This window comes from Pempheris klunzingeri, chromosome 14 (assembly GCF_042242105.1).
Source record: "Pempheris klunzingeri isolate RE-2024b chromosome 14, fPemKlu1.hap1, whole genome shotgun sequence".
NCBI lineage: Eukaryota > Metazoa > Chordata > Actinopteri > Acropomatiformes > Pempheridae > Pempheris > Pempheris klunzingeri.
In genome coordinates this window covers 12,368,845-12,395,960 of record NC_092025.1, presented here as the reverse complement: position 1 = coordinate 12,395,960, position 27,116 = coordinate 12,368,845, and the positions used below count along the sequence as shown (strand labels likewise).

General features: G+C 40.1%; 1 protein-coding gene across 1 annotated transcript in view; it reads left to right on the top strand.

Moving 5' to 3' along the window:
• cadm2a (cell adhesion molecule 2a) overlaps positions 1–18,884 on the top strand; it is a 188,593-nt gene extending 169,709 nt beyond the window's left edge. The window contains exons 5-9 of the mRNA XM_070843680.1: positions 2,549–2,710; positions 3,214–3,304; positions 3,412–3,590; positions 17,095–17,217; positions 18,185–18,884. Coding sequence (XP_070699781.1) covers positions 2,549–2,710; positions 3,214–3,304; positions 3,412–3,590; positions 17,095–17,217; positions 18,185–18,303 — 674 coding nt within the window. The 3' untranslated portion in view covers positions 18,304–18,884. The remainder of the gene's footprint in view (positions 1–2,548; positions 2,711–3,213; positions 3,305–3,411; positions 3,591–17,094; positions 17,218–18,184) is intronic.
• Positions 18,885–27,116: the final 8,232 nt, after the last annotated feature.

The window sequence follows — 27,116 nt, the reverse complement described above, 5'->3', positions numbered from 1 at the left end:
ACACCAAAACGTTGGAAATGGAATGATTGTATTTTCCAGATAAGTCCGTTTATAATTGAACTATTCTTTGGTGCAATTTAGTAAAATTTAGCAACCAGACTAATTTTGCCATTAGCTGTTAAGGGCACGTCATTAAACCTACTGTGACATGTCTCAGCTAATTTCATTGTGTCAGCTGAATTGAATCATTAGTGTTTGATTAAAGCAATGATTAGGTCCAATACTAAACTCAACATACAAATTTTAAAAGGGATATAGAGGAAACTGACAAAAAGAAGGATCGAGTGATTTTAAAAACAATATATCTGTGGAAGGAACCTTCTACAGCTGCAGACAAGAGGAGACAAAGAGACAGGGAGAAGCAGTCTATGAGGACGTGGAATAACTAATAGAAATAGTAAGAATGTTTGCAACTGCTAAAGCGCACCATGACATTAGATATTCATTGTTCTTTCTCTCCAGCCCTCCATCCTCTTTTCACTCTCCTTTGTCTCCTGCAATTTCTTCTTTGTTAAGAAAAATCCAAGCGTTTTCTCTCTCTCTTGTTGTGTGGATGGATGTTGCCAACACTGCAGACCTGTCAGTCATTCATCTCTAGGGGAGGCGGGCTCATTGCCTCACTTGGGGGAAGTGACTGAGCGGAATAGTTGATTGGCAGAATCGAGAGGGAGAGGAGACAGTGGGGTGGAATACTTAGAAAGTGGAGCAGATGAGCGCAGAAGAGAGAAGGATATGGAGCGTAAACAGTCCCTTTAGGAGATACAAACAAAGGCGGCCAGCATGAGAGAGAGACTGTACATACACTAATGCTTTCTTGCAGTTGCTATGATGAGGAAAGAAAAAGGGACACGATTTTGCAAAGCAGGGCAACACCTGAATGCAGAGATAAGCCTGGACAGCTGAATACAGTATAATAGTGTTTTTTTTTTTGCTCCTCTTTTCAAAAAAAAAAAAAACCTTGTAGGAGTGTGGATGAACAGGTTTGATATGATTTAAAATACTGCTGTGATGTGATAGCAGACCAACCACCCCCAAAGACTGGTTGAACAGATGTGATGTGAAAGAAGACTATGTTAAAAATACCTGCTTGGAGGCGGATATGTATAAGCAATTAAGATTGGACGCAGCTTATAGGTAAAAGCAAATGTAGCAGCGGTTAGTTTTGATTGTTGGTTTGAGTGTGTGGTCATTTGTAGTGCAGAACACATGCTTTCCAAATGTAGGACAGCATTCACAGTCAGATGTTTAAGCTGAGGCTTCGTCAAAACCTGAACACAACCACAGTTCTTTAACTGTTTAGGTGTGAATTTGTGCAGGATCACTATGGAGGAGACAGGATCTCAGTCTCGGACTCATTCTGTCATTCCGTATTGAGTTGAAACTCTGGCGACCTGGACAGTACGCAGGGCACCGCGACCACGCACAGAGTGTCGAGCTCAAGGACAGTTTGACAGGGGCGGAGGAAATCACTAGTGTGGGAGTCAACTTTGTGACCTTGTAGTTAGAATGGCCTCTCTACCTACTAGGCGTTGCTGCTTTCGGGGATGATGATTTATTACGAGGCAATAAGATTTCAAGGGCACTAATGCAGTGGTCAAAGATTGGTGTCATGAGGGCCGATCGTGAAAGTTTAATCAAACGCATTTGGCTTATCTAAGGCCTATATCACTGGGGAGGCAAATGAAGCAAAAAGTGGAATAATGTGATCAAGGAGCAAGCCAAATTTCAGGACATCATGTAGTTATTTTGAGGGAGCTGGGTGGAAGGATGCCTTGGCACAGATTGGGGTATTGATGGGCATAGAGAGGTGGATCAGCTGTTTGGTTGGGATTACAAGGCAGGTGTTGCAGGGATAGCTCGGAGAGCAGGTTGTACAGATGGTGAGGGCCGTGCATAATGATACTTTGCAACAAGGTTGATCGAAGTTATTGCCAAACGTCTGATTGGCCCTGGTAATGTTTTTGTCCCATTGAGGCTGGAAATGGTTTTCATGCAGGGGGAGTGGAGGGAGAGGTAGAAGTACAACTGCAAACAGCATGAAAGTGAGAGTTGGACATTGTGTGGGAGCATGTGAAGCCCAGCACAGGCAGAGATGGTAGGTGAGGCCAACAGCGGCCTGTTGTGTTAATATACACATTGCTTTCAAAGAGTCCCAACCTAGAGGTGAAGCAGGTGGGTTTTGATAGAGCCCTAATCATGCCAAAGTAGCATCCAGGGAGACATGTAATGTGAGCTAAACTCTTTTGCTCATGTGATTATGTGTGGTTTGATTGTTGATTCTTTTGTGTAAAGCCTTTTTTAGTGCACAACTGTCCTCAGGATGATGTGTGCATGATTCCCCCAAAATGCCCAAAAACTATGATGAAGATATAACCATCATGAATCCAAATATAATTTCCATTTAGTTGCTCGTTGCATTGTATGATAGGCCCTTGTCTCTATGGATACCCTGGTATGAAGACTGTGGTGTAGTCACATTGGTGTGTGGCCATCACACCTTGCAAGATAAATGTGCTGCATCTGTGACAGTATGCAACTCTCTCCAAAGGTGCCAAAGAGGTGAATGCAAGTGGGAAGACATTTACAGTACGGAGCTCTCTGCAGCTGCATGTGGACAGAAATGATGATGGAGTGGCCTACACCTGCAAAGTGGACCATGTGGCACTCACACAGACACCACAGCAGGCCACCGAAGTGCTGGAGGTCCACTGTGAGTATACAGAAAGACATGCACACGCTCAGACATGCACATGGAGTGTGCATGTGGACAAGAATAATGTGGACGTAACTAACTCATCTTTTACAGCTTCAGAATCCTGTTGGCTGGTATGCAGCATTATAAAACCCACATTTGAAGTGATGTTTATGATTCCATTATTTCAGTTAAACATTTTTCACGTGTGTTTCCATTATTTACGTGTTTACATCTGTTTGAATCATGATAATATTTTTAAGTTTAAGTTTTTTTATGTTATATTTCATCAAAATCTGTCACATGGTGATATCTTTGATAATTATATTTCAATTATATTTTAAGAATGATAGGATTTTATTCTAGGAAAACTCAATAGGATGATTTTCTAGTGCCTTTGTGCTTTATACTTTAGTAAATTGTTACATCGTAAGACAATATCAAGATAATCATTGGACAGTTTAGTGTAAATGTATTCCATATCGACAACTCTGACTTGGAGCCGTCTCTGCCTGTCCCAGATGCTCCTCGTGTGGAGATCATCCACTCCCTTGCGGTCCCTCAGGAGGGTCAGTACTTAAAGCTGGAGTGTGTGTCCAAAGGAAACCCTTCGTAAGTCACTCAAATTCTGTATCAGTTGATGTCAGCCTTTTATATAATGCTTCAGACAGATACATGAAGCATGCTTGTTTTGTCTTTCATATTTTCTAACCTACCAGGCCAGATCCTGTTATGTGGACAAAGGACGGGGGTGATCTTCCTGACCTGGACAGGATGATTGTAGAGGGGAGGGAGCTCACCTTTACTTCACTCAACAAGACAGACAATGGCACCTACCGCTGCGAAGCCAGCAACCACCTAGGGACCAGCAGTGCTGAATATGTACTCTACGTCTATGGTGAGTTCAGAGGAAAGGCTGCTATGTGGGTAATCATGTTTCTTTTGATCACGTCCAAAGGTAAAGGAACAGAGAGAAATCCTTACCGGTCACTCATGTGACACCACATACAGCGAAAGGGGAAGTGTAAAGTGTCTGTAAAGTGAGTTCATAGAAAAGTGCTCTATAAATAAAATGCATAATTATTATCTTTATTATTATTGAAAGGCTGCAAGAGGATGCATTGGGCTACATTAATGCTACATAGAAATAGTGGCAAGTATAAACCTCACAGACACAAGCACCAAACTCCATAGCAAAAACCAGGATTATAATACTTCCTGATCTGCATACTGTATCAGTGCTAAGAGTGATTAGTGGTACCATCTCTCACAGGGAGAATAAGGGCCTCAGGTGACACAAATACCACCAACGCCTTTCCTTAAATAAACCTGCACCCCAGATCCACCACACAAACACACACACACACACACATACATGCAAATACACACACACATGCGCGCACACCAGGAGGGAAATGTGTGAGGGAGGCAGAATTTAGTGCTGCGTTGTCAGGAATATCACCAGGAAGGATAAGTAATTCCCAGTAACGCCAGAGGAGGTGGAGGATAAAGGGGCTCGGTGTGAGGGAAAACAGATAACTCTTCCGCTTCTCCACTGCCATTTGTCTTTTGGCATTAAGTAATAATGCTTTAAAAAAAAAAAAAAAGCAGAGCAGTGACAGATCTCTTTCCACTCCCACTTTTAGGAACTTAGGCAGCGTCTGATGAGGAACAAAAAAGACAGGTCGTTTTTGGCCAGAGAGACCATATGACCGGAGGCAAAAGAAAATTTCCCTAAGTGGATCAATAAAATATTACATTATTATTATTACATGCACCTAGGGGGTGTTTCATTTGCTCTCCTATTAAAAAGCAGACCTAATCTCGTGAAAAACATGAGAGAATAAACCTCTCAGGCGCCGATAGCTATGCTTCGCCTGAGCAAGAGTGATTTCTAGTATGTTCTTGACTGACCTTCATGGGGGTACAGGAAAAATCCAGATGTGGAGCCAGTCACGGATGCATCCAAGGGTTAATATCAATAGCTCATGAAGTGCTTTCTCCTGGTTGTAGCCAAGGCCACAACAACATCATGAGGAAGAAATGTGAAAGCATTTAAATGCCACAAATGGTAAGCAGTATAATAAATTGCACGCTGGGGGAGGACAACCATGAAGTTACTTTTGATTTTTTAATGACTGTGTATATAATTTATTTCATGTATCACAATACAGTAAGTCATTACATTTAATGAATCTAGACACACCACATTCCCAATGTATACTTTCCGCAACTGCATAGCATCAAGGGTCCCTATGACATTGCATACCCGCACAAAAGGACCATACGCACCAACATATATGTGTAAACACGTCTGTGTATGCAGAGACTCAGTGGGGCAAATACAGTCCATACATAAAACATACATATACATGTTCACAACGTTTGTCAGTGGAGTCATAAATATTATGGTGGAGGTGGAAGGTATAATATAAGCTTTAACAGAGCCATGTGTTCTGTCAACGAACCATAAGGTGGAAAGTTTGTATGCTTGCCAGAGTGGCCCTTTGATTACAACACAGAAATAATGCACACAGGGTTTTTTTTTTTATTTCTCCAACAAGACACTGTCTCGACTTTAGCCATGTCCTAACAGGAATGACGGCAGTCGAGTGCTTTAATAGATCCATGTATCAAAATAGGACTATAAATGTCACATAACTATAATGTCATCTTCTAAATTAAAGGTATTTAATGGCTTACAACTTGATCGTCAGCTAGAAGTGCTTAGAAGTGTGTGCTGAGGAAAATTTAAATAGTAGGTAAGGCCAAGGTAAAGTCCCATCTCAAAACTAACTTCTACATACTATATAATTTATATACTAACTGCATTTCTTTATTTCTACTCATCTTACACATTTTTTTGTATATACTCCATGAAGATCATCAAAGCATTCCAAACTTAGTAAGAACAACATTTACAGTAAGATGTTTAGCCATTTATACAGTTGCCATATTTGTTTTCAAAGCCACATAACAGGTCAGCCCTGAGGAGAGATACGTACCATCACATATTTATGATACTTTTCATTCAAATTCAAATCTTCTGCGCAGGCAGTATTAAGAGATGTTCACAGGCAGATAAGCAGGGAAGAAAATGCGCTGCTTACTCATGTTTGAGACTTATCGCCATGCCAGTATAATTAACATATTTATGAAAGGACATATAGCAGCATATTGATTAGAAGATAGATATGGAAAATAAATACTGTAATTAATTATTTATTGGTCCATGCAAATAGGTTTGTCATAGCCCTTTTCTATTATGTAAACCATAAAACTTTCTTACTGCATTTTTGAGATTTTGCGCTTTTGCGAAGTGAAATATCCCAGTTACGTTGCGTGACTAAGTGGCACACTTAATCACACTCAGGCTCATACAGTTGGGCTAAATCATACTATAGAATTGAAACCATTATTAGGTTGCTTTGCAGTTTGTCTAGTGATTCTGTCTCTTTGCATGCTGCGGCAATACAACAATAATGCTGACATGGCGCCATGTCTGCCACAGTTGAGTGATATGTCAATCAAAGGTTTTGAGTGACATGTCAATTTAAAACTAACGTGCTGTGATAGCCTGTATGCAAAGGAGCTTGCTCGCTCATACATCATCTCGATCATAGTTTCCTAAAGTTGTTATAAGTATGTGACAACTTTTTAAAGTTGATTGTGTAAACTGTCAATTATATAATGGCACATGAAATGATTTTTTTTGTCCATTTGATAGCATGTTTAACGCTATATTTTCTCACAAAATGTAGTGCAAAACATGAGCATTCAATTTAGCTTCAAATACTCAAGATAAATCCTCTGCATTTCTCTGGGGCTCCATTTATCTTCATTTATGTGTCCATTCTCTTGCCATATAGATGTAGCAAAGTTTACCTTTTGCCTTGTCTGCTGTTTTGCTCCCACTCGTCATTCCTCTCAACTTCATGGTGCTCCACAGTCCCATTCACTCAGAATAATTTCCTCTCATCACCGCTGCTTTCTCTAAATTACCATCTTTAAAGTCCTTCAGCAGTCTTGACTCACTCTCTACCTTTCCTCTGCTGCTTTGCTTTCTATCAAAGCTTTTGTTTCAATTTTCCCTCACCCGCTCCTTCTCTTCTACCCTCACATCTCTCTGAAGACCCCATTAGATAACAGGCTTCCACACGTTGTTGGATATTCCTCATCAGCGTGTCTCAATTCTTCTCTGATGTCTGTTTGTGTAGTGCAGAGACACAAGAGGAGCTGAGCCTCTCAGTGTATCTTCAGGGAATCTAAATATCAGACTCCTTCACTGCGTCCCCAGTCATAGGATACTACACTATCTGCTTTCATGTGTCTACTTGATTTATTACCAGGGTCTTTTCACAGGCTCTGGATGAAAGCAAACAAGTGTGGAGCTGTAGCAGCCCCACAACGTTTTGTCTTTTTAATAAAGTTGTCCTCCTGTGCAGAGGAAATACACATTGTAGGTTCAGCATCGGCGCCTTTATGCAAAATAGCAGCATATTATAGACCTGATGAACTATAAATAGAGGATCTGTAAAATTTAGCAAAAGTCACATCATAAGTGTTGCTTTGAGTGTCCATAGCAATCAAAAGGCTTATGGCAGCCCAATGGCTGATTAGAATTGACAAATACACTATGTCACGTATAAATATGTATAAACAAAGTAAAATGAATTATTCTAGTGGAGTAATGAATTCGCAATACGCGTGTACATATATTTCTGTGTGGAAGTAGCCGCCTCACTAATTGCTCTCCACCACTATAGCTTAAGCATGTTGTAACTGGAAGCTTCATTTGATGTATTAGAATAATGAAGAAATCACAGTGAATTTCAATAATAATTATTTTCATTACACAAAATCAGTCATGTTAAACCAGAAATATAGTAAATCATGTATCATTTCAGTTGTGCTAGTTTCACCTGCTGAAACAATCCAAAGAGTGTTTTGATAAAAAAAAACATTAAGTGCAGTAACTGCGCTAGGTCTGTCAGATTGCTTTGACAGAGATTTCATGCATTCTCAGTGAGATATTAGCGCACTTTCAAAGTCAAAAGTGAGGCCCTTTTGGCTACCATGACAACCGCAGGTGATCCTGCTGGACTGCATATTGCTCTCTCTACAATAGAAATACAAAATATAAAATGAAATATAAGGCTGAACAACTAGTTAGACTTGGAGGCGAATTTCAACAAGCTAGATGTTGTATTTATTCATTTCAATATAACCTTGATATGAATTGGAATTAATTCAATTTTTTTTTTTTAATACCACATGATATATGACAGTTTCATATAATATTACTTAATTACTTAACATGTAATACTAACATGTTACTAGTTTTGTGACAGAAAGAAACCTGGATGATTTCAGAGAATACTGAGTTCCATATGTAGTAAATGTGGTTTGTTTGTGCTTTTCACTTACTTTCAGATGTGCTGAAAATATTCTCCAACAAGATATCATACAGCACAATCCGACACTGAGAGACAAACAATATTTGCATGACAAGCGTAAATTGGCCACAGTGCTGCAAACAACTGCCTGCACTTTTTCTCTCTGTACACAGCAATGATCTTCTCTTTGTGAGATATGAAATGTGACATGTTTTACAGTATGGTTTTACACTGATAGTTGTGACAGTAAGTATTAGTGGTCCATACAATAATCTACCGTTTAATGGAAGCATTTATTCATCTTTGCAGGAATATTAATGGATAGATATTTCATAATATGGTGCAGTTGTTCTAATGGGAAATACCTTTCATTCTAACTGTTGATGTCCTTTGGAGTGTAGCTAGTGTACAGGTATGCACAAGATTCCTCTGTTTTCCATCCATACTGTACAATGTCCAGACTGATGCATAACTGCAGTCTGTGATTCACTTTATTAATGAAGTGCTGGCAGGTATGCCCAATACACACACGCTGCTTCAGTTGCCCAGCCAGCCTTAATGGCTATAATAACTCTTTCGCTAAGTATCAGAGGTCCATGCAATGTCATCAGACCCCCCTTCCACGAACACACACACACACACACACACACATTCACTTATTTTCTCCCCCCACCACCACTGAGCTCTCTAAAAATTTGCCAAATGCTTTTCCATGGCTTGCAAATTAGCTTTGACCTTGCGAAGCTGAAAGGTTGAATCATGCACAAGGGTTTCTTTGGTGTTTAAAATATTTACTATTCACTTCCCATAATCAGCATTCGTGTGGCCATCCCCAGCCCCTGTAGCCTGATATTGCCGCAGAAAAAGGGCCCACTGCCGAGAAGACAGCAATTATTCATGTCTAGTGTCTCTGCCTGTGGAGAAGACAGAAAACTAAAATAATACCCATCTACTGCCTCGCAGAGTTAAAGTTCTCTTTTTTTTGTCTATTAGCCAGAGGAACCGTGGATGTAAGTCAGGAAATGCACCAACAATCCTGAGACTCTTAATCAAAGTGTATATAATGACGAAGAAGATATCCGTGAATTGTCTTGAATTGATACCAGAGGGCTGGTTGCTACCTGAGGTTTTAGAGTGGGGATCAGAAGAGGTTACCATGGTAATCCATATCGTCATGGTTTTTATGGTTAGCACTCTAAAGTAAGACACAAAGGATCTTTCCTCTCCTCTTGAAGTTGAAAGCAGTGACTACACTCGAGGAGAATTCAAGAGCGGATGGAAGGTATTGGTCAGGGTTCAAAAGTTGGGATTAGTCTGAGCTTTCTACCGTTTCAAGTGAGTGCCGGCCAAAAACTTGCAAATGAAAAATTTGACATTAAAACAGGATCACTCTTACCCCGTGCAGCTTCCTGAGGTTTGAACCAGCTGGTCTATGCTGAGACTGCTAACCAGCCTCACAAACGTCAACCCACTAATCTTAAACTAGCTGAGTTTGTCTTCTCAGGGTCAGAAAAACTTCTGCCATAAACAGCAACACACAAGATGTCTGAGAGTTGAAAGTAGTAGTAGGGGAACGCACATCCTTTGTGTTATGTGATCTTGTTACTGTACGATCACAACAGGTACACGGCAGCACATCCATTAGCAAAGTGAATATAGCCTTAAGCTGTTCATTTGTCGCAGTCAGAGGTGCTGTCTAAATGCTGCCATCCAGGTGGATGAACGTGTATTTCATCCGGTGTTCAGTCTTTGTGATCTAAAATACTAGATTGTTATATACCTGTGATAAACCCCCTCATTAAGAATCAACAAGGTGTGGGATTACACTATAGGATAAAACATCTAATACCCTGGCTTTGAATTTCAAAATCTGCCTTCACCAAATTGCACATCCTTCATGTCTTAGAGAACAGTGGAAAAGCTGGGAAAAAAGCTGGAATTAATAAGAAAACTTGCTGCAAAGAATAAATGAGCTAAAGTTGATGTTAAAACTAGACAGTTTACTCAAACTCCTTAATAATATGCTTTTCATATGTAGTAGGGTGTTGACATTTCAATGACTCCTGTTTTATCGCTGTTAACAAATTATTTAGGAATTAGCAGGACAGGTTGCACCGCACAGGTAATATTGCATGTCTTTAACCCCATGCTCACCTATTAAAGCTGCTTTAGACTGAGGACAAACCTTTTGTGAAAACTCAATAAGGGAAGGGACATTTTTCATTCCTTGGAGAGATGCGTAACAGCTTTATTCCATTGCTATTGATCTTGTTTTAAATGGACGGCACAGGTTAGGCCATTTGATGAGCAAAAGACATATTTTCTTGAGGGCAAACGCGTAGGGCAACTGGTTGGTTTCTGTGTTTAAACCAGAAAGGATAGGTTCAGGTTGCATCATACCCTCGGGGGGGAGGGGAGGTTGGGTTAAATATTGAACAGCACCGACCATCTTCCCTCCATTTTCTCTTCCACTCTCCACCATAAAGCTGAGGATCACAGGAGGAATTAAAACATAATGCAAAGGTCTTTCCACATATTGCTGGGCAATTATTATTGATGACCTGTCACATTAACTCGCTTTGGAGAAGAATTATAGCAACAATTTGGAATAAGTGTAGAACAGGAAAAGAGAAATCATTAGATCCTGGGGCTACTGTTATGAATTACATGTAATAGCCCTTCTATTCATTAAATCTCAATGGCAGGGGACACTTTCAGCAATCTTGAAGACGCACTCACATGTACACACATACATGTACACACAAACAGCTGAGCCGGTCTAATTTTCCATTTGTTGATATTAAATCTTATTTGGTCCTTTATTAATTTTTCGGTACTTGTCTTCCTCCATGGATTATTGGGCATGTAATGTCAACTTACTTCCTCCAAGATCATTCATCTCTGCTTCTGCTCTTGTTCTGCAGTTGGCTCACACAATGCAATTCTTCCAAACTAACCAGCAGCATAATGCAGTTTACGACAGAGAAGCAGCAGCAATACAGTCGTGATTAAGTTACCAGATGTGCAACATTGATGCTATCTCTCTGGCCCTTCTTTGATAGTATTATTATAGTATTATTATTGCTGTTTTGAAGAAGTTATGGATTTTGCTTAACACCGCGCTGCTTTGATAGATTGATTCCTGCATGTGACTTAACGAATTCATATGATTAATTATCTTGCATTACTTATAACTTCATGCTGTTACCCTGCTGACCACAATTTCTTTTCATTCTGAGAAGAGAGAAGGAAGTTGTTGAATATTCAAGATAGTGTCCAAATCCACGTGTGGGCTTTATTGAATGATTAGCAGAAGTAATTTGTTTTGAGAATCTAATTAATCCACTCTGACCCGGCAAGCAATAATGTGCAAGGACACACACAAACACACATGGGCGTCTCTGCAACGTCTCCCCTTTCCTCTCTCTCCAACTCTCTCACATGCATGGGTGCATGCATTTAAAAGTGTATGTACATGTGTCTTTTGGCCCTATGCTACCTCCTCCAGGGACTCTTTCATCTTGGCAGTAGAGCCGGCATTTGATGCAGATTGGTGAATTTTCGGGCAGCATGGTAATGCTGTGGTTAGCACTGTTGCCTCACAGCAAGAAGGTCCCGGGTTCGAATCCCGGTTTGAACCCGGGGTGTTTCTGTGTGGAGTTTGCATGTTCTCCCCATGCTAGCGTGGGTTCTCTCCGGGTACTCCGGCTTCCTCCCACAATCCAAAGACATGCATATTAGGTTAATTGGTAACTCTAAATTGCCCATAGGTGTGAGTGTGAGAGTGAAAGGTTGTCTGTCTCTGTATGTGGCCCTGCGATTGGCTGGCGACCAGTCCAGGGTGTACCCCGCCTCTCGCCCGAAGTCAGCTGGGATAGGCTCCAGCTCCCCCCGTGACCCTGACAGATAAGCGGTATAGAAAATGCATGGATGGATGGTGAATTTTCAGTCTCAGCCAAAAAGTTGGCCATAATTGACTCATTGAACAAGTGAAGTCTGCAGGCACTTTTCACCACTTTCCCTTCTTTACTTTCTCTCTGTTTGCAGGCGCTCTGTCTTTTGTGTCTCTAACTTTCACTGCAGCGGAATTAATGCAGAGCTATATGTGTCTCTTTATGTTACACATTTAATGATGTTATGTGGGATGCTTTCAGATATTATGGAAACCATTAGAGGCATAAAAGTTTTATACATTTGGTTTCCATTCCTTTTGTTCACGGTTTATTTCAGGCTTTCTCTCATATACAAGTAAGAAATGTTATATTAACAACAACAAAAACTAAAAGTCCCACCTTACCTCTCAGGACTTACATGAGTCTGAGCTCCTGTTAACACAATCTATTGTGTTATTTTAGTACAATAATGTGCTCTCTCTCTCTCTCTCAAACACACACACACTTAAAGATTCCCTGACCCACACCACACACACAAGGACACTGCAGCTCTATAAGCCCATGCTTAAGCTTGCCGCTACTTTATTGATCTGAGCAACTGAAACCATTGCGTCAAAGAGCTATATCTAAGATAGAGACAGGAAAAAGAATAATCCAAAAGAAGAAAAAGACGCCTGTAGGGGATGAATTTTAATATTAATGAATTTAATACCAAGGGAGAAAGACGCAGGGAGATGTATGTTAAGCAACAGTATATAGAGACCTTTTGAGTTGCATATTGATATGATGGGTTCATTTGCAATTGTTAATTTTGAATATGACATTAGATGAAAGGCAGTGCAGAGGATGCTACAGAGTCAGTCCCAAGAGATGCTGTAATAAAACTTACAGAATGGCAAACACCTCCTGTGAACTTCTGAAGACATTCAAAGCGAAATAGTGTTTATGTAATGCGTGCCCTTATCTCATTCTTCAAAGTAAGTTGACCATCTAACAAACGTTCTTTGAAAAACTGCTGCACCACAGGCTGCTAATATAAAAAGCTTTTGCCTGTTGGTTAGCTGTTAAAATTAGGTACATGGTCGCCAGCTGAGTGCACTGAGTGTAAAGTTATGGTTCTGTATTCTCTACTCAACCTTAAATCTGTAATATATATGTTTCATGCTGTCAGTTTACAGTCTTGCAATTCTGACCACGTAAACTGTTTATATCTTGCGAAGGAAGAAAAATATAGACAACTTTACTGATATATTCTTATTACAGCATCAGATAATCTAACGCATGTGGTGTAAATTGTAAGGACACATATTCAGGCTAATGTCAGTATTATGGTTATCAAGTCATCACTGTGTCCTGTGGATTTACAGCAGATATTCAATTCCATCCTAGAAGAAGAACCTCTTTGCTCTTCCAGATTTTCCTTTCTCATGTGTTTAATACAGTTCACATTTTTATGCAAGAATAAAAAAAACTAGCGCTCACGGTCTGACTTTTCTTTTAGGTTCATGATTTCTGTCCAGTTGAGCCCTTGATTGAATATTTGTGCTTTGAACTGATAATGTTTCTTTGCACTTTTTCAAATCTGTATACCATCATTTTGGAACCAATTAAGGAGCAATTATTTTGTCTCATTTCAGGCATGAACAGCGAACAGTGGAAGTTTGGCCTAAAGCATAAAGTAGTCATCATACATGCTTTTATTTTGATATGATTCAAATTCCATCCAGAAATGTTATTATATGATTAATGCCATTTCATCTGACCAGACAATACGACTCTCTGATATGAAAGGCCTTTCTTGTTACGCACCCTCTTGAAAACCCACAGTATCACAATCACATATCCTTTTACAGACCCCGTATGGAGCCAGCGTCATGGAGACGGATCAGATGAGAAGTTAGTGGGACAGTTTAACAGTAATACTTTTTCAGTCCAGCCAAGCAGTGCCTCACGGAAGCCCTGAACCCCTTTAATTTATTAAACAGGCCCAACTCACAAGGCCAGGCGACAAGGAGAGTGTTATAAATATTAAAAGAGGAGTTTGCTCTGCCATGCTCTCAAATTAAATCACACAGAGAAGAATGTATGTGCCCTTATTAAAAGATAATGTGTTTTGGACCCATAAAAATGTATAACCCTCTTCTCCAGATCCCTCTTCTCCTTGTCGCCTTTACTTTTCTTCTTGCTCCAACTGAAATTTCAGCCTTTTCCTGTCCATGAATCTCTATTTTTTCATTTCCTTTCTCTGCGTCTTCATATGCCTTTGCTGTATTTTTCTTTTCTCTGAGAGTAGCAGTTGGCTACTGCAGAGTAAATAAGAACACAATAGATGAACCATGTCTGGAGGGCACTCAAGTCAAGTCAAGTTTTTTTTGTATAGCACATTTCATACACATCGCAGCACAATGTGCTTTACATAATAGTAACAACAAGTTATGATTGTAAAAATACAATCATTCCCAAATTCCCATCAACAGGTGTTTGTGCAATTATATAAAGAATTAGTGCAGAACGTACAAATCAGAACATTATACAACACACACTCAACAAGTCATGATGAATTTATGTCACATGTTCACCACATGTTGACTTGAAGGATGCCTTAAAAGGGAACTTGACCAATTTAGCATTGCACTCCTGTAACATTGCTGGACTCACAAAAGAAAGTTTTAAAAACAAGATCAAAATTGCTGCAGTACATCTGCTGCATCACGCCTACATCACCCACAATGCAGCTCAACCGCAAATAGTTCAGTCAGAGATTGGTCGTTGGTATGCTAATGTAGCCTTGAGCCACTAGTCTCAAGTAAAGACGAGGAGCGGGCTACAGAGGTCTGATGAACTCACTTCTTTTCCTCTTTTTTTCATTTTTTACATGTTTAATCCTTAGCCCCAATTAACTGCCCAAATGAGTGACATCACTAGAGGCAATCTATCAGACTTCATGCATCTCTCTCTCTCTCTCTCTGAGCCACTTCTTTTATTTCACATATAGCACTCCCCAGACACACTTAGATGAGTAAAATTGGTGCCATTTCCCTTTAAACTGCATAGCTAGCGCTTCCCAAGATGGCTGCTGTGGACCACCTGGATTCACAGTAACTACAAAAAACAACTACTGCAGCATAATCAGCTTCCCAGCCATTCGTCAGTATGCTCAGTATGTGAGAGTTGCCACTTTTGCAGTAAATCACTAAATAAACTACTTATGGTGGAACTTTGTATCTCCCAGATGGCGCAATAGCATGTCGTAAGTAGTGTATTTAACAAACTTGTGGAGAGAGTGTGGGTGTATTTGCACTGAATCTATAAATAAACTGCGTAAAAGAAATGGATTATCCTACAGGGTGTAATAATACCTTTGACACATGTTTTGCCATGGCTTGAGTTCACCATTTTATATATCTATACAAACTGGTTTGAGCGGCTGTCCTCCACACTACAGTGTTTTCAGAGCAACCTTTCAATTCTACTCAGGCGCATTTTGCGGGGGAGTTTTCCTTTCAGGAAGTGACACAGTAGCAGCAGGATCAGACAACATGTTCTGGAAGTGTCACAGGGTTTTACTTACAGCCCAACCTCTTGGACATGACACCGGCATATGTGTAAGTGTGTAGTATTGCACAGACAGACAGTACAACTGTATGGTCATGGCTTGCTTGTGCCTGCACTGGGTTGTAAAAGCTGAATTAAAGCGCAGCAGTAGGACGGTGACTGTGTATGATGGTAAAAAGAAAATTCACTGTCCTGACAGATAGAGGTGAAGAGACACAGCCATGTGTGTAACTAAACGCCTGAGTCCTCGCCCTGCTGGGCCGTGCCAGGGGAACATTCCTCTACTCTCTGCTCCACTGACCAAGCAGAACTGCCGCACAGTGAAACCGCACTACACGCGGCCGTGTGTGTGTGTGTGTGAGCATGTGTGTCGGTATGAGTGTGTGTTTGTCCACTGGGAGGCAGTGAAGTGTGACGGCCTGGTCACTCAGACCATGGAGAGTTATGGAGCGAGAGCAAGCCAGCTGTTCAATTTGGCCACATGGGCGGACACAAAAAGAAAAGGAGAATACTGAAGGGAAACAGCGTCAATATACGACGTGTGCTGTATGTCTAAAACTCCCTTCTGTCATTGCTTACCCTGCTCTGTGATTGCCTTATTTTGGCTAGCATGAGCCCACATACACACACACACACACACAAAGTGACAGGGTTGTATATAGCATGCCCTGAAGGATAATGAGATGAGTGCTAATTTCTCAGGTGTCACGGACTGTTATGAATAATACAGGCTATTCCATTACCCATCTCCAGCACCACTGTCACTGTCAGCTTTTTTCTTGATTCACCTACAGTGGACATCATTAGTGTCACATCCTTACTCTTACCTTGAATAGCCTGCAAGTCAGGCTTTGTGAAAAAAAAGGGAAGTTGAGGTGAATACGGGAAATAAGCTATTGTTAACTTCAAGGGAAACCTTAGATGGGTCTTTGCATGAGGCATGAACAGCCTCATCATGCAAATTCCTCACTCTGTCACGACTCCACTACTCTACATTTCTACTGCTTTACCAACAGCTGGGAACCCAGAGCAACTCTAGAACACCCAATTCATTTTCCTAACAACAATCCTTCCTCGCCAAGAAACTGAAAAAGATTGATCCTTCCTTTTTATTTTCGATGTGATGATTTATTTACTGTGTACTGCTCTTCCACTGCTGCCCTGGTTTGCATGTTGGGGACTCCTGCGGCACCGTGGGGTTGATCCTGAATTATTCAGTTCTTTTTTCTGAGTCCCTCTTTCATTCTCTTTTTCCTTCATTTTGCAGGGTGAATGTTTGTCTGCCTGTAGCTGCTCTTTGTGTCAATGTGTTGTCCATCTCTCTTCCTCTATTTTATTATTCTCAGAGAGATTCGCAGCTCTGCACTGACTGCATGATGTGAAGGGAGAGAGGAATGACAGCAGCTCATTAGACCAGGAACAAGCTGGAAATAATCTTCTTTTTCCTCCTCGCTCTGTTTTGTATTGTCGGTCTTTTGCTGTTCCTCCGCCCTCACTCCCTCACCTCACCAACCGACGCCTTCATCTGCTCTCTTTGTTTCCCTTTGTCTCTCCTCAGATCCCAACGCTTTGGGGCAGCACGGCACTGACCATGCCTTGATCGGAGGAGTGGTGGCTGTAGTGGTCTTCGTCACCTTGTGTTTAATCATCGTCCTAGGAAGATACCTGGCCAGGCATAAAGGTAAAACCACAGTGGACCAGACCTGAGTCTCTCACGGCTCTTGGAGCTAGTGGAGCATGTCCTACTCGTCCCATTAGACCTCAGAGTCCTTCCCCAGTTCCCAAGCTACAAGTGTACGACATTCCTGCAGGGGAGAAAAAAGGATGGAGGTTCAAATCTTCCCACACGCAGTATGATAGCGCTCATGAGAAACTTGTTTTTAGATTCAGCGTGACTTACAGAACACTATTATATCCGATGACCATCACAAATAGATATCCCTAAGTCCTCTTAAAAATCTTGCTCCTTATAGCTCCAGTTCTTGCCAGACAATCATCACATTTTTATCAATGTAATCCATGTTGTCCATGTTGAGAGGCAGAACACAAACTGCTAATAGCTAGTTCAGCATACTTTTAAAGGTGCTGCTTTGCAAAAAAAGTAATCAAGGCATATCAAGGCCAAAAAAACAGTTGGCAAGTTGGAGCCCACAGCGTGTCTCACTTAATCCATGACGCATCATGTTTACATCCCCCAAAGCATAATGGGAACTGTAGTTCCAAAACACAAAGCCCACCAAACAGTAGTAGAGAGAGAAAAAACAGTTTTTAAAAAAAAAAAGCCTAGGGTTCGAATCTAATGTTCAGTTTCCAACAGTGACACTAAAAAATGGAGTTCTTATTTAAAGCTAGAGAGCGGGATAACATTGTTTGGACGTGCAACTTTAAGCTTTGACTGCCACCATTGAGAACAATAAAGGTGTTTGGTGATGCAGGGTTTCACACATCTACTCTCTGCTGTATTTTGCATATCCTGTGCTATCCTAGCTTCTCATCCTTCTGTGTATGAATTATGTAGCATTACTGATGTTGTCTTCAGATGTTAGTGTTGTTGTGAGTGTGTGTTTCGCCTCAGGCAGTAAAAACACCATGCCGGGCTGCTCGGTATTTGTTTTCCTTGATATAGGTTTGTTTTTTCGTTTCCTCAGGAACATACTTGACAAACGAGGCCAAAGGAGCAGACGATGCGCCCGACGCCGACACAGCTATCATCAATGCTGAGGGCAACCATGCACACGCAGAGGAAAAGAAAGAATACTTCATTTAGACTGCAGAGGGAGCTGTGCAGCTCTCTCCCTCCCCTTTCGATCTCTATATCTCTTTTTGCTCTCTGTCTCTGTGTCCCCCGTTTCTTCTCCACCTCTGACCACTGCCCCATCGCGTCGATGAGGAACCTGCAGGCAGTCCACAGACAGAGAGGTTCCCCAAGTGTTTTTTCCTATAATTGCCTTCTGTTGAGCCTGTTTCTATCATTTACATCTTGTCCTTTATTTCTTTTCTTTCTTTTTTCTTTTTGGCAGCCAGTTTTCACAGGCAGCTTGAAGTTGTCCCCTTTCTCATACGTTTTCCTCATCGTTGACATGAATGCCTGGAAGTCTGTCTATCTACCATGACTGCTTCTTACATGAGCCCTTGTTCATCCCCTCTCCTGTTTCGCTCCAAGCAGACACCCAGACACATACAATATCCCCTTTGTTCACACACATCCACAAACACATATCATATCTCACATCAACACGGTGCCTAAAAATACAGACGCCATTGAACTTCTGTCAATGCCTTCATGTATCGTCTGTCAGTAGCAATGTAAATGCTTCGTAGATGGTTAACTGGACCATCCTTTCATTGCTTAGCTCACAGCTTTTAATTATGCATTGCGTCTTTTTTTTTTATTTGAATGAAGATCTTTGCTGTTTACGCCTTATACATGTCTATCACACTGAATATGGTACTTTTAGACGATCCACCCTCCCAACCCCGTCCCCTCTAAATAGACTTGTAATTAGACCGTTGACCCTTGTAAGATAAGAAGAAGGTTTTGTGTAACACTGTAGCAAGGTTTGTCAGATAAGTGTATAATATGATTTTCATTATTAGGGTAGGGGTAATAAAGGGTAGTGTGGTATTGTTTAGAGCAGAGAATACACAGAGATGCTAGATGAAGCATTCCATCCAATAAACTCAGTCAAGTATATAAAACCATTTGCTAAATCTGCTGTCCCTATGTACTTTTGTCTGTATATTCCTGCACTGTCCAGGCTGCAGTTTAGCAAAACACCAACACATTCAGTGTCCTCTTGACAGCTTACAGTAGTTTGTGGTTCACATAAAGGGTTCAGGTGTACAGAAAGTGTCGATCTCCTCTCTCTAAAAGTTGTATAAATTGTACTGAAATGAGTCTAGCTTTTCACTTTGAATTATTTTGATCATGCGTCACATTGGGATCGTTTTAAGGCTTAAGGACCCTGTGAAATGCAAAATTAGCCATTAGAAGTTAATATGGGACAAAAACAAGTACAAAGTTCCAATATGTACAGGAAATGTAGTGATAGATTAATTCTCACTCTTTGAAAAGTTTCATTGATGCATCTCCTAAGCTTGACGCCCAGGCAGTTTTCCCACAGTGGTTTGTATACACATGTATCTTAATTTACATGCTCATAGGCATCCAATCAAATATTAGTTTTGCTGCCTCCAAATGTCTATTCAGTCAGCTTCTAACAGTTTAGCTAAACGGTAGATATCACCAAAATGTTGTACACTGTCAAACTGCATAGCTGCTCTTCTTATTTCCGTTTTGTCAGGCATACTCTCCATGAACTGAACTTTGATTTCCATTTCATGGGGTCTTCAAGCAAAAAAAAAAAGAAAAAAAGAAAAAAAATGTAATAGTGGAAAATAGTGTGTGAGCGCTGGGTTATAGATCCGCAGGGGCCTCCTTTCCAAAACTAAAAGCTGAAGACAAATAGAGAAGCACAAAAATGTCTGAATGAGTAACTGTGTTCCTTTGCCAACAACTAGATTGCCTTGGGAATGGTTCTTCTATTCAAATGGGTAGTGGAAAATGATGAGGCTGTCTTTGATTCAATTCTGGAAAAAAAAAAATACACTGCATCTTTTTGAAAATGTAAGCAAAATCATGTTTTTTATATAAAAAATGTTTCTAATATTTTTGTTTTAAATGGTTCGAAGCTCCCTGCTGTATATTGTGTCTGCTAAAATGTGGTTGATTGTGAAAATTGCTGTTAAATTCTGGATTCCCATATTCTTTCAAATTTGTATATGAGCCACATTACCTATTTACTTTTTTAATTTTTTCATTGCATAATCCTTATTAGAAAACTTTGAAACAAATGTATTTTGTTTTGGCACAAGGCATGTATATAATGTGTGAAAACTAAACTTTGGTAATACACATTAGCATGTTTTTGTTTGGTTCTTTTTCATGTTAATTTATTTGAACCGAAGTAATCTCGGAGAGATACACAATGAAAGTATGTTTGTTGCTTCATTTTGGAGAACAGTGGTTTCTTGTATTTGTGGCGTGCTTACAGAAACCCAGTGAAACAAATCTGGGGGAAAACATTGTGCCCTGTAAAGTGGCCTTTTGTCCACAGAAATAGAAGAAAATGTGCATCTGTCTTCACCAAATCCTTAAAATACAAATTGGAATTGAAATGCATTAAAAGAAGCATTACCTTCATGTTGGATGCAGTGAAAGTTTCACACACACTAAGACAAACGTAACATATCCTAGCAAACAACTTCTGTTCTTCTTTTCATATCTCGCTGCTGTTTGTCTTTCATCAGTTTGCAGGAATTCGGCTGATTTACTCTCCTGTGAAAGAGCGATAAACACTGTGGCCTCTGGAACTAAAGACTTAAAGGCAAGGCACTAATCTACTAAGAGGGACAAAATTATTACCAAGGGCAATAAAATAGTGGGCCCAGCTGTCTCCAATTCGGTGGCCAATTTACAACATTATGCAAATAAGGTCAACAAGTAAGGTCTTTCTCTGTGTGTTATAACTCAAGCACTGCTGGGGTGAATCATAAGTTGGGAACCATTAGATTGATCACCTTTGTTTTTCTCTGTCGCCTTTGATGTAGACTTTAGGGTGCATATTACATTTTAGATATACCGATTATTTGCTTTAAAAATGCAGAAGCTTTGCCACAGTTTCCATATTTTACCGTGCTAGAGCACTTCAATCAGTGGACCACTATTTGCAGGTTTAACTCCAGCCTCACCATGAACCTTCAGTAGACCCAGACTAAAGCTTTCAAAACTCGCTGTGGTTTTTAGAAACCTATGTCACGTGTGTGTGTGTAGATGCATTTGTCACAATCATGTAATGTCTTCTTCTGTCTTTGTTTGAACTTTTCTATCAAGTTCTTTTCTTTGCGTCTGAAAACAATGACGATGTCAATCACATTTTCTGTTGCTTTACGTCCATTTATCCACGTCGAAATGAGTGGTCGAATCGATTTGTTAATTCTAAATTCAGAGAAACAGGCTGTTCTGTATTACTACTAAACTATAGTAGTAAGACTATTTTACTGACACTCACAAGTAATCAGGTCTGCAGTTATGAGTTGTTTGCGTTAGAAATGAAAGAGGTGCCATTTACTGAATTATGCACTCTGACTAATTTGATGGATATTTCTTAGTAAATGGTGAAATGTGTTTTGTTTTTCTTTCTGAAAATCACATGTAAATATTTGTTTTGCCATGACAGCAATGAGCTAATTTGTTGCAAATGGCTTTTTATGATAGTTAGACCAAACCCGAATCTTTTTTTTTAATTTGTTCTTCTAACAGCCTGGCACATACCCATCATGCACTATTTTATCATGATAGGTTAGACTGTAGCTCTGTTACAGCTTGGGGTCAGTTGTTAGTCGTATTTCTATTTTGTTGTTGATTGAAACTAAGCTTTAAACTTGTTGCCTCCTTGCACTCCAACATTTATCGGTTCGGTTAATATCCACCACATGATGGGCCTCTAATTTCATCCTGGTTGCACGACAGTCGTAGTGCAAGTGTAGACACTGTGCCATTTTCATTGGATACAAGTCTATTTTTCGACCGTCCTTGTAATCTCTGTTGGGTCCAAACGAGCCCACTTTCTCTGGCTGAAGGTGTGAGTGGTGCAGCTGAGGTTATGTGTTCATGCAGATCAGGCGGTGCAACACTGGCAGTCATTTTGGAATGTAATTGGGCACAATTTTAGGAGCAATTTTCATGTTGGCTGCAGCACATACAGACCTTTACAAAATCAAAAGAAAAATGTTCATGTATGAAGGAGTTTGGCATCTTTCACTGTAAAATACCCTGTTTTTTTTATCTAGCACAGACGTGAATGCACATAAAATACATCTTTTCATATGATTAAAGTTGTTTGTAATGGGTTCAATCAATATGGGATTTTTGGCAGATCTGTCATCTTCAGCTGCTTCTAGATTTTAGGGTCATTCCCTTTCAGTTGATAAAACCTGCAGCCATCAGCAACAGGAATCATACGTGTGTGTTTTACCTCTATTGGGACAGTAATAATAGAAAAACATTGTATTCTACTACACGTGGCTACTGATACTGTCAGCATCTTATAAAGTAAAACCATATCACAAGATTTCAGTTTATGCAATGTTACACTCAGTCGAGCACACGCACGTTTATTTGGCCCCAAGTTTGTGCCACCTATTGTCCCCATTTTTTGGAAATTAGAGGCCCATTTAAACTAAAAGCTTAAAATCTCTGATTAAAAAAAGGGGGTGAATAAGAAAGTAAGGGCCACTTTATTAAACTGTATGGCTTCACATTTTGTTTTAACTCGTGGTTTTAATGGTTCTGTTCTCTACAGCTGTTGATGATGACAACACGACATAGCCCAGTCCCATCTCTTCTCTCTTCTCCTCTGACCCTTCATACGTCTTTGCTGTACAGTTTGGCTTCAGTGCACTTCTCTGTTCCTCTGCAATATTGACACTAGAATCAATCAGCCCAATCTCCATATTGTCACAATGATGATAGCGACATGTGACACAATCGCACGTAGTGATGTTTTTTCTTTCTTTTTTTTTCTTTTGATTATATCTGTTTCTTTTGTTTTGCATCTCAGGAAAATATTTCATTTAGAGATTTTGTTGGTTTGTTGGTTTTCTGTCTTAAAATGGGGACTTGTGAGCACCTCTCACTTTACTAGTCCCCAAATGCTGACACCATGTATTTTGTTGAGTTTAAGATTATCACAATGTTAATAAAATTATTCAGTGATTCTTCAGTAATTCTGTCATCTTGCTGTTATTACAGACTTAAGAAGCAGTTTTTGATATGATCGCTGACTTGAAATACTGATATTTAGAAATATGCTGCAAATAATCATGAGTTTTAAGAATGATAGAAGTTGTGTTTATACCCAGTGTCTAATTTTAGTTCATGGTGTGTAAGCAGTTCAATGCTTTTGTCCTCTATCATATTGTTTTCATTGTAGCAACACACACATCACCCACAAAATATCCACAGTAAAGCTCAGTAAAGATCAGAATTAGAGCTAGACACGTTAGTTCAGCTTCTGATGTACCTTGGTGAAATAAGGGGTTTCATATCAAGCTGTACTGAGAGGGCTTGATTCGATATATAGCACCATAATGGAGGTGTTTTTCTCCCATTGTCTGTGGGATTTATTATATTTAATTTAGAGGTTCGTTCTCATGTATGAAATAAAATTGTTGAATAAATAGTTGCCAAAACATCTGTATAAGCCTGATTCTATTTTTTGTAATCATCATTTTCCTTCTGGAAGCCTCAGTATTTCTGAACTGAGAGATAAGCACTGATAATACACTATAAATACTGCTGCTTTGGAAACATCTGAATTTGGTCTCACAAGGATCCATGCACACACACACACACACACTCATACACTCATACACTCACCGAAGCACAAGAAAACACATGCACAGACACATGTTCATGAATTTTTATTAAGAAGAAGAGTGCATGCTGCGTTTCAGCTCCCCTATGTGTGTGTTGTGATGCCATTCAATTTGTCATGTGGAGTCTTTCAGCTGTCTGAGCGGTATTTTTCCATATTAATCAACGGTCTATACAAAGTTGTAATGTTCCAGCAAAAACTGCTCTATGAGGAAATTGAAAAAATGACGAAAACTGTGATTTACTTCGATATTAAAACACGTAAGAGGGGATACGAAACTTGGAGGAGACAACTTCTTAAAGTTGCTGTCAAGGTTACTTCATGATTGAATCCTCATTCATAACCACAATGATCGACTCAAATCAGTTCCGATGAGAACGTGTAGGAAAATGTACTCCACAATAATATAGTGCTATAATAAGTATCACTCTTTCCTTCCCATAGTAAATACCTAAAACCGAAACACTTGAGCATGCATTGTATTATAGTGTAATAATAAAATCTATACATATTTAACTGTAAAAGCCTTTAGATTCAGATTCAGGGTATTATCTGGATATGGATGTGTCTGATGGTGGTTAAGCTCTGTCCCAGCAGCCTCAGGAGAGTGAGGAATGTGCATAAATGTAAGGAAAGATGAAGCGCATATAAAGTAATGTATGTGTTAATAATTTAAGAATATAAAAAGGGAGAAAAGTTGTGGATGCAACTGAGCCTAATAGACAGGAGGGATGGGCATCCACCTTCTAAAGTGAGTCACAAGATGACTGAAGGGGGAATTAAGAAACGGCAATAACACGTCATGTTAGACTGAAGAAACCTGTCAGGAATAAATACTGCCTTTAGAGGGTTGCATTTCTGCAGCTGAGGTGTGATTCTTCTCCTGATGAAAAGTGAGGGGTCAGTGAAAAACTCAATTACCACTCAATCAATCAGAGCAGTTGCGTGAACTGGGACGGGGAAGGTCGAGGAGGACCAGACAGAAATTGCTTTTCATGGGAAACGTTGTTTTGCATGAATGTGTTTTTTTTTTGTCATCCTTCCTTCTCTGCGAGCAGATTTTGTGTTTGCTGCCTGCAGGTAAAAATATATTCAAACTTTACCAAATTTGCTGAAAGTTTTTTTTTTGTTTCTAGTGTTTGTTAGATGGCGTGGAAGAATACCAGGACAGATGGAGTAGACAGGTGGGATGACAGGCAACAGTGGATTTGAAGCCATGCAATGAATGAATAGCATGCAACATAGTCCACTGAGCTGTCAAAAAAAAACCCAACCCAACACTGTAGTTTTGTATGCTTACATTCAACAGCTTGTCAACATCACGCTTCATGGTCAATCACACCCTAAATGTAATGTTAAAGTGAGTGTTACAGTTATATCGCATAAAAGAACATTATTTATTTAAACACATGATGAACACAACAAACTCATGATTGAGAACCCCAAAAGCCTTACAGCTAAAATTTAGAGTGCCTCTGCTCTACTCTGACTTGTTCTCACTTATTTCACTGTCTGTGATAAATATTGGATTTCTCAATAAGTTTCTCAGTGAAAAAATGACAACGTGGTTTCAGTGAAAGCCTGAGTTTGTAAAAGCCATTATTCTGTATTCTTTTCACGAAAGGAAACAGCAGGTGATTTTGGCTCAACATTCAAATGATGAATGAATGACCTCGAATTTGTCTAGTCACGAAGTGATTCACTGATACCTCAAATCTGACCCTCGTTCCAAACGCTCCGGAGCAAAATCGGGTACAGAAATGTTTTATTAAATTGAAGAGAGATGACACAATGTAAGGCCCTTAACTTGCAAATTTGTGCTGCCTGTTTTAAATTTCTTGCTTTGTCGCCACAAGTGAAATGACAAGGGAATAAAGCAGAATGGGAAGCAAGGGGGAATATTGATTGATGTATTCATTTAGGTTTGTCAGTGCAAGACTGCCTCAGAATGAAGAATAGCCCACCTCTTGGCCAAGCAGCAACATGACAAGTTAAACATGTTTATGTAGGACATTTTGATACAAGCCGAGATCCAAAGATAATGAGATAGGTTCTAAAATCAGTACATCAGTACAGACGCAAACCTCGCGTTTTTTTAATAAAATGATAATGTGAATGTTGTTCAGTCCATAAAGCACCTTTCTGCCCCTTGGTTCAACTTTGGGAGGGGAAGAGGAGAAAATTGTAGAGAAGGGATCGGCAATTAGAAAGAAGGACACAGATGGATGTGCCGGGGAAAAGAGAAAAAACTGATACAGTGTGTTGCTATTTTTGAAGGCTGCTGCACAAAGGGCTGTTTAAGATGAATGGCACCCCCTCCACACACTTGGACACACACACACACACACACACAAGTCTCGTTAAGTGTCACTTTCTGAATGTGCCACCGTGCCGAGCCTCACACCTGCCCATTGCTGTCAGTCTGCCAGCTGTGAGAGCTGGAGCTGTCTGGAAGGTATCAGCCACTCCATATGCAAATACATTCCTCCTCTTTATGATGTGGATTCACTTGCCCACATCTCTGGTCGCCTTCTTTCAGTCCTTCAGTCAGAGCCACTTCGTTCCATCCCTCTATCACTCTTCATCTTCCCCCTAATCGACTTCTTCCATTATATCACCTGCCCTCAACACAGGCCCATAACTCCTCTTCATTTCCCTCTTCATCTCTCCTCTCCTTCCTCTTCTGCAGTGTCCTGTGTAGCCAGATCTCCATTTAGTTTGCAGGATGACTCACTTTGGAGGGATCGACCAGGGATGACAGCAGAGATGTTAGTAGCCTTTGATGTTCAGTAATTGTGCTGCTGACCACATGTAGCCACAACCACAGTCCCGACACACACACACACACACACACACTATGGCGTGTTTGTTGTGCTTCAAGATGCCATCAGAGAGAATTTGTTCAGAAGAAGTCTTTGATGTCTACAAGCTTTACTTTGAGGGAATTTTCCCCACATGAACCCATGAACACGCTGAGATTCTCAAGCAACACCTATTTGACTTTTCTGAAGTTCAGGCCAAAGACCAAAGGTGACCAGGCAGGTGACCTCCACTTAAGATGTTTTACAGGCCCAGTCACGCCATGTCAGGGAGACAAGCAGAGAATACAGACATCTTTCATATGCTGTGAAAACAAAATAGA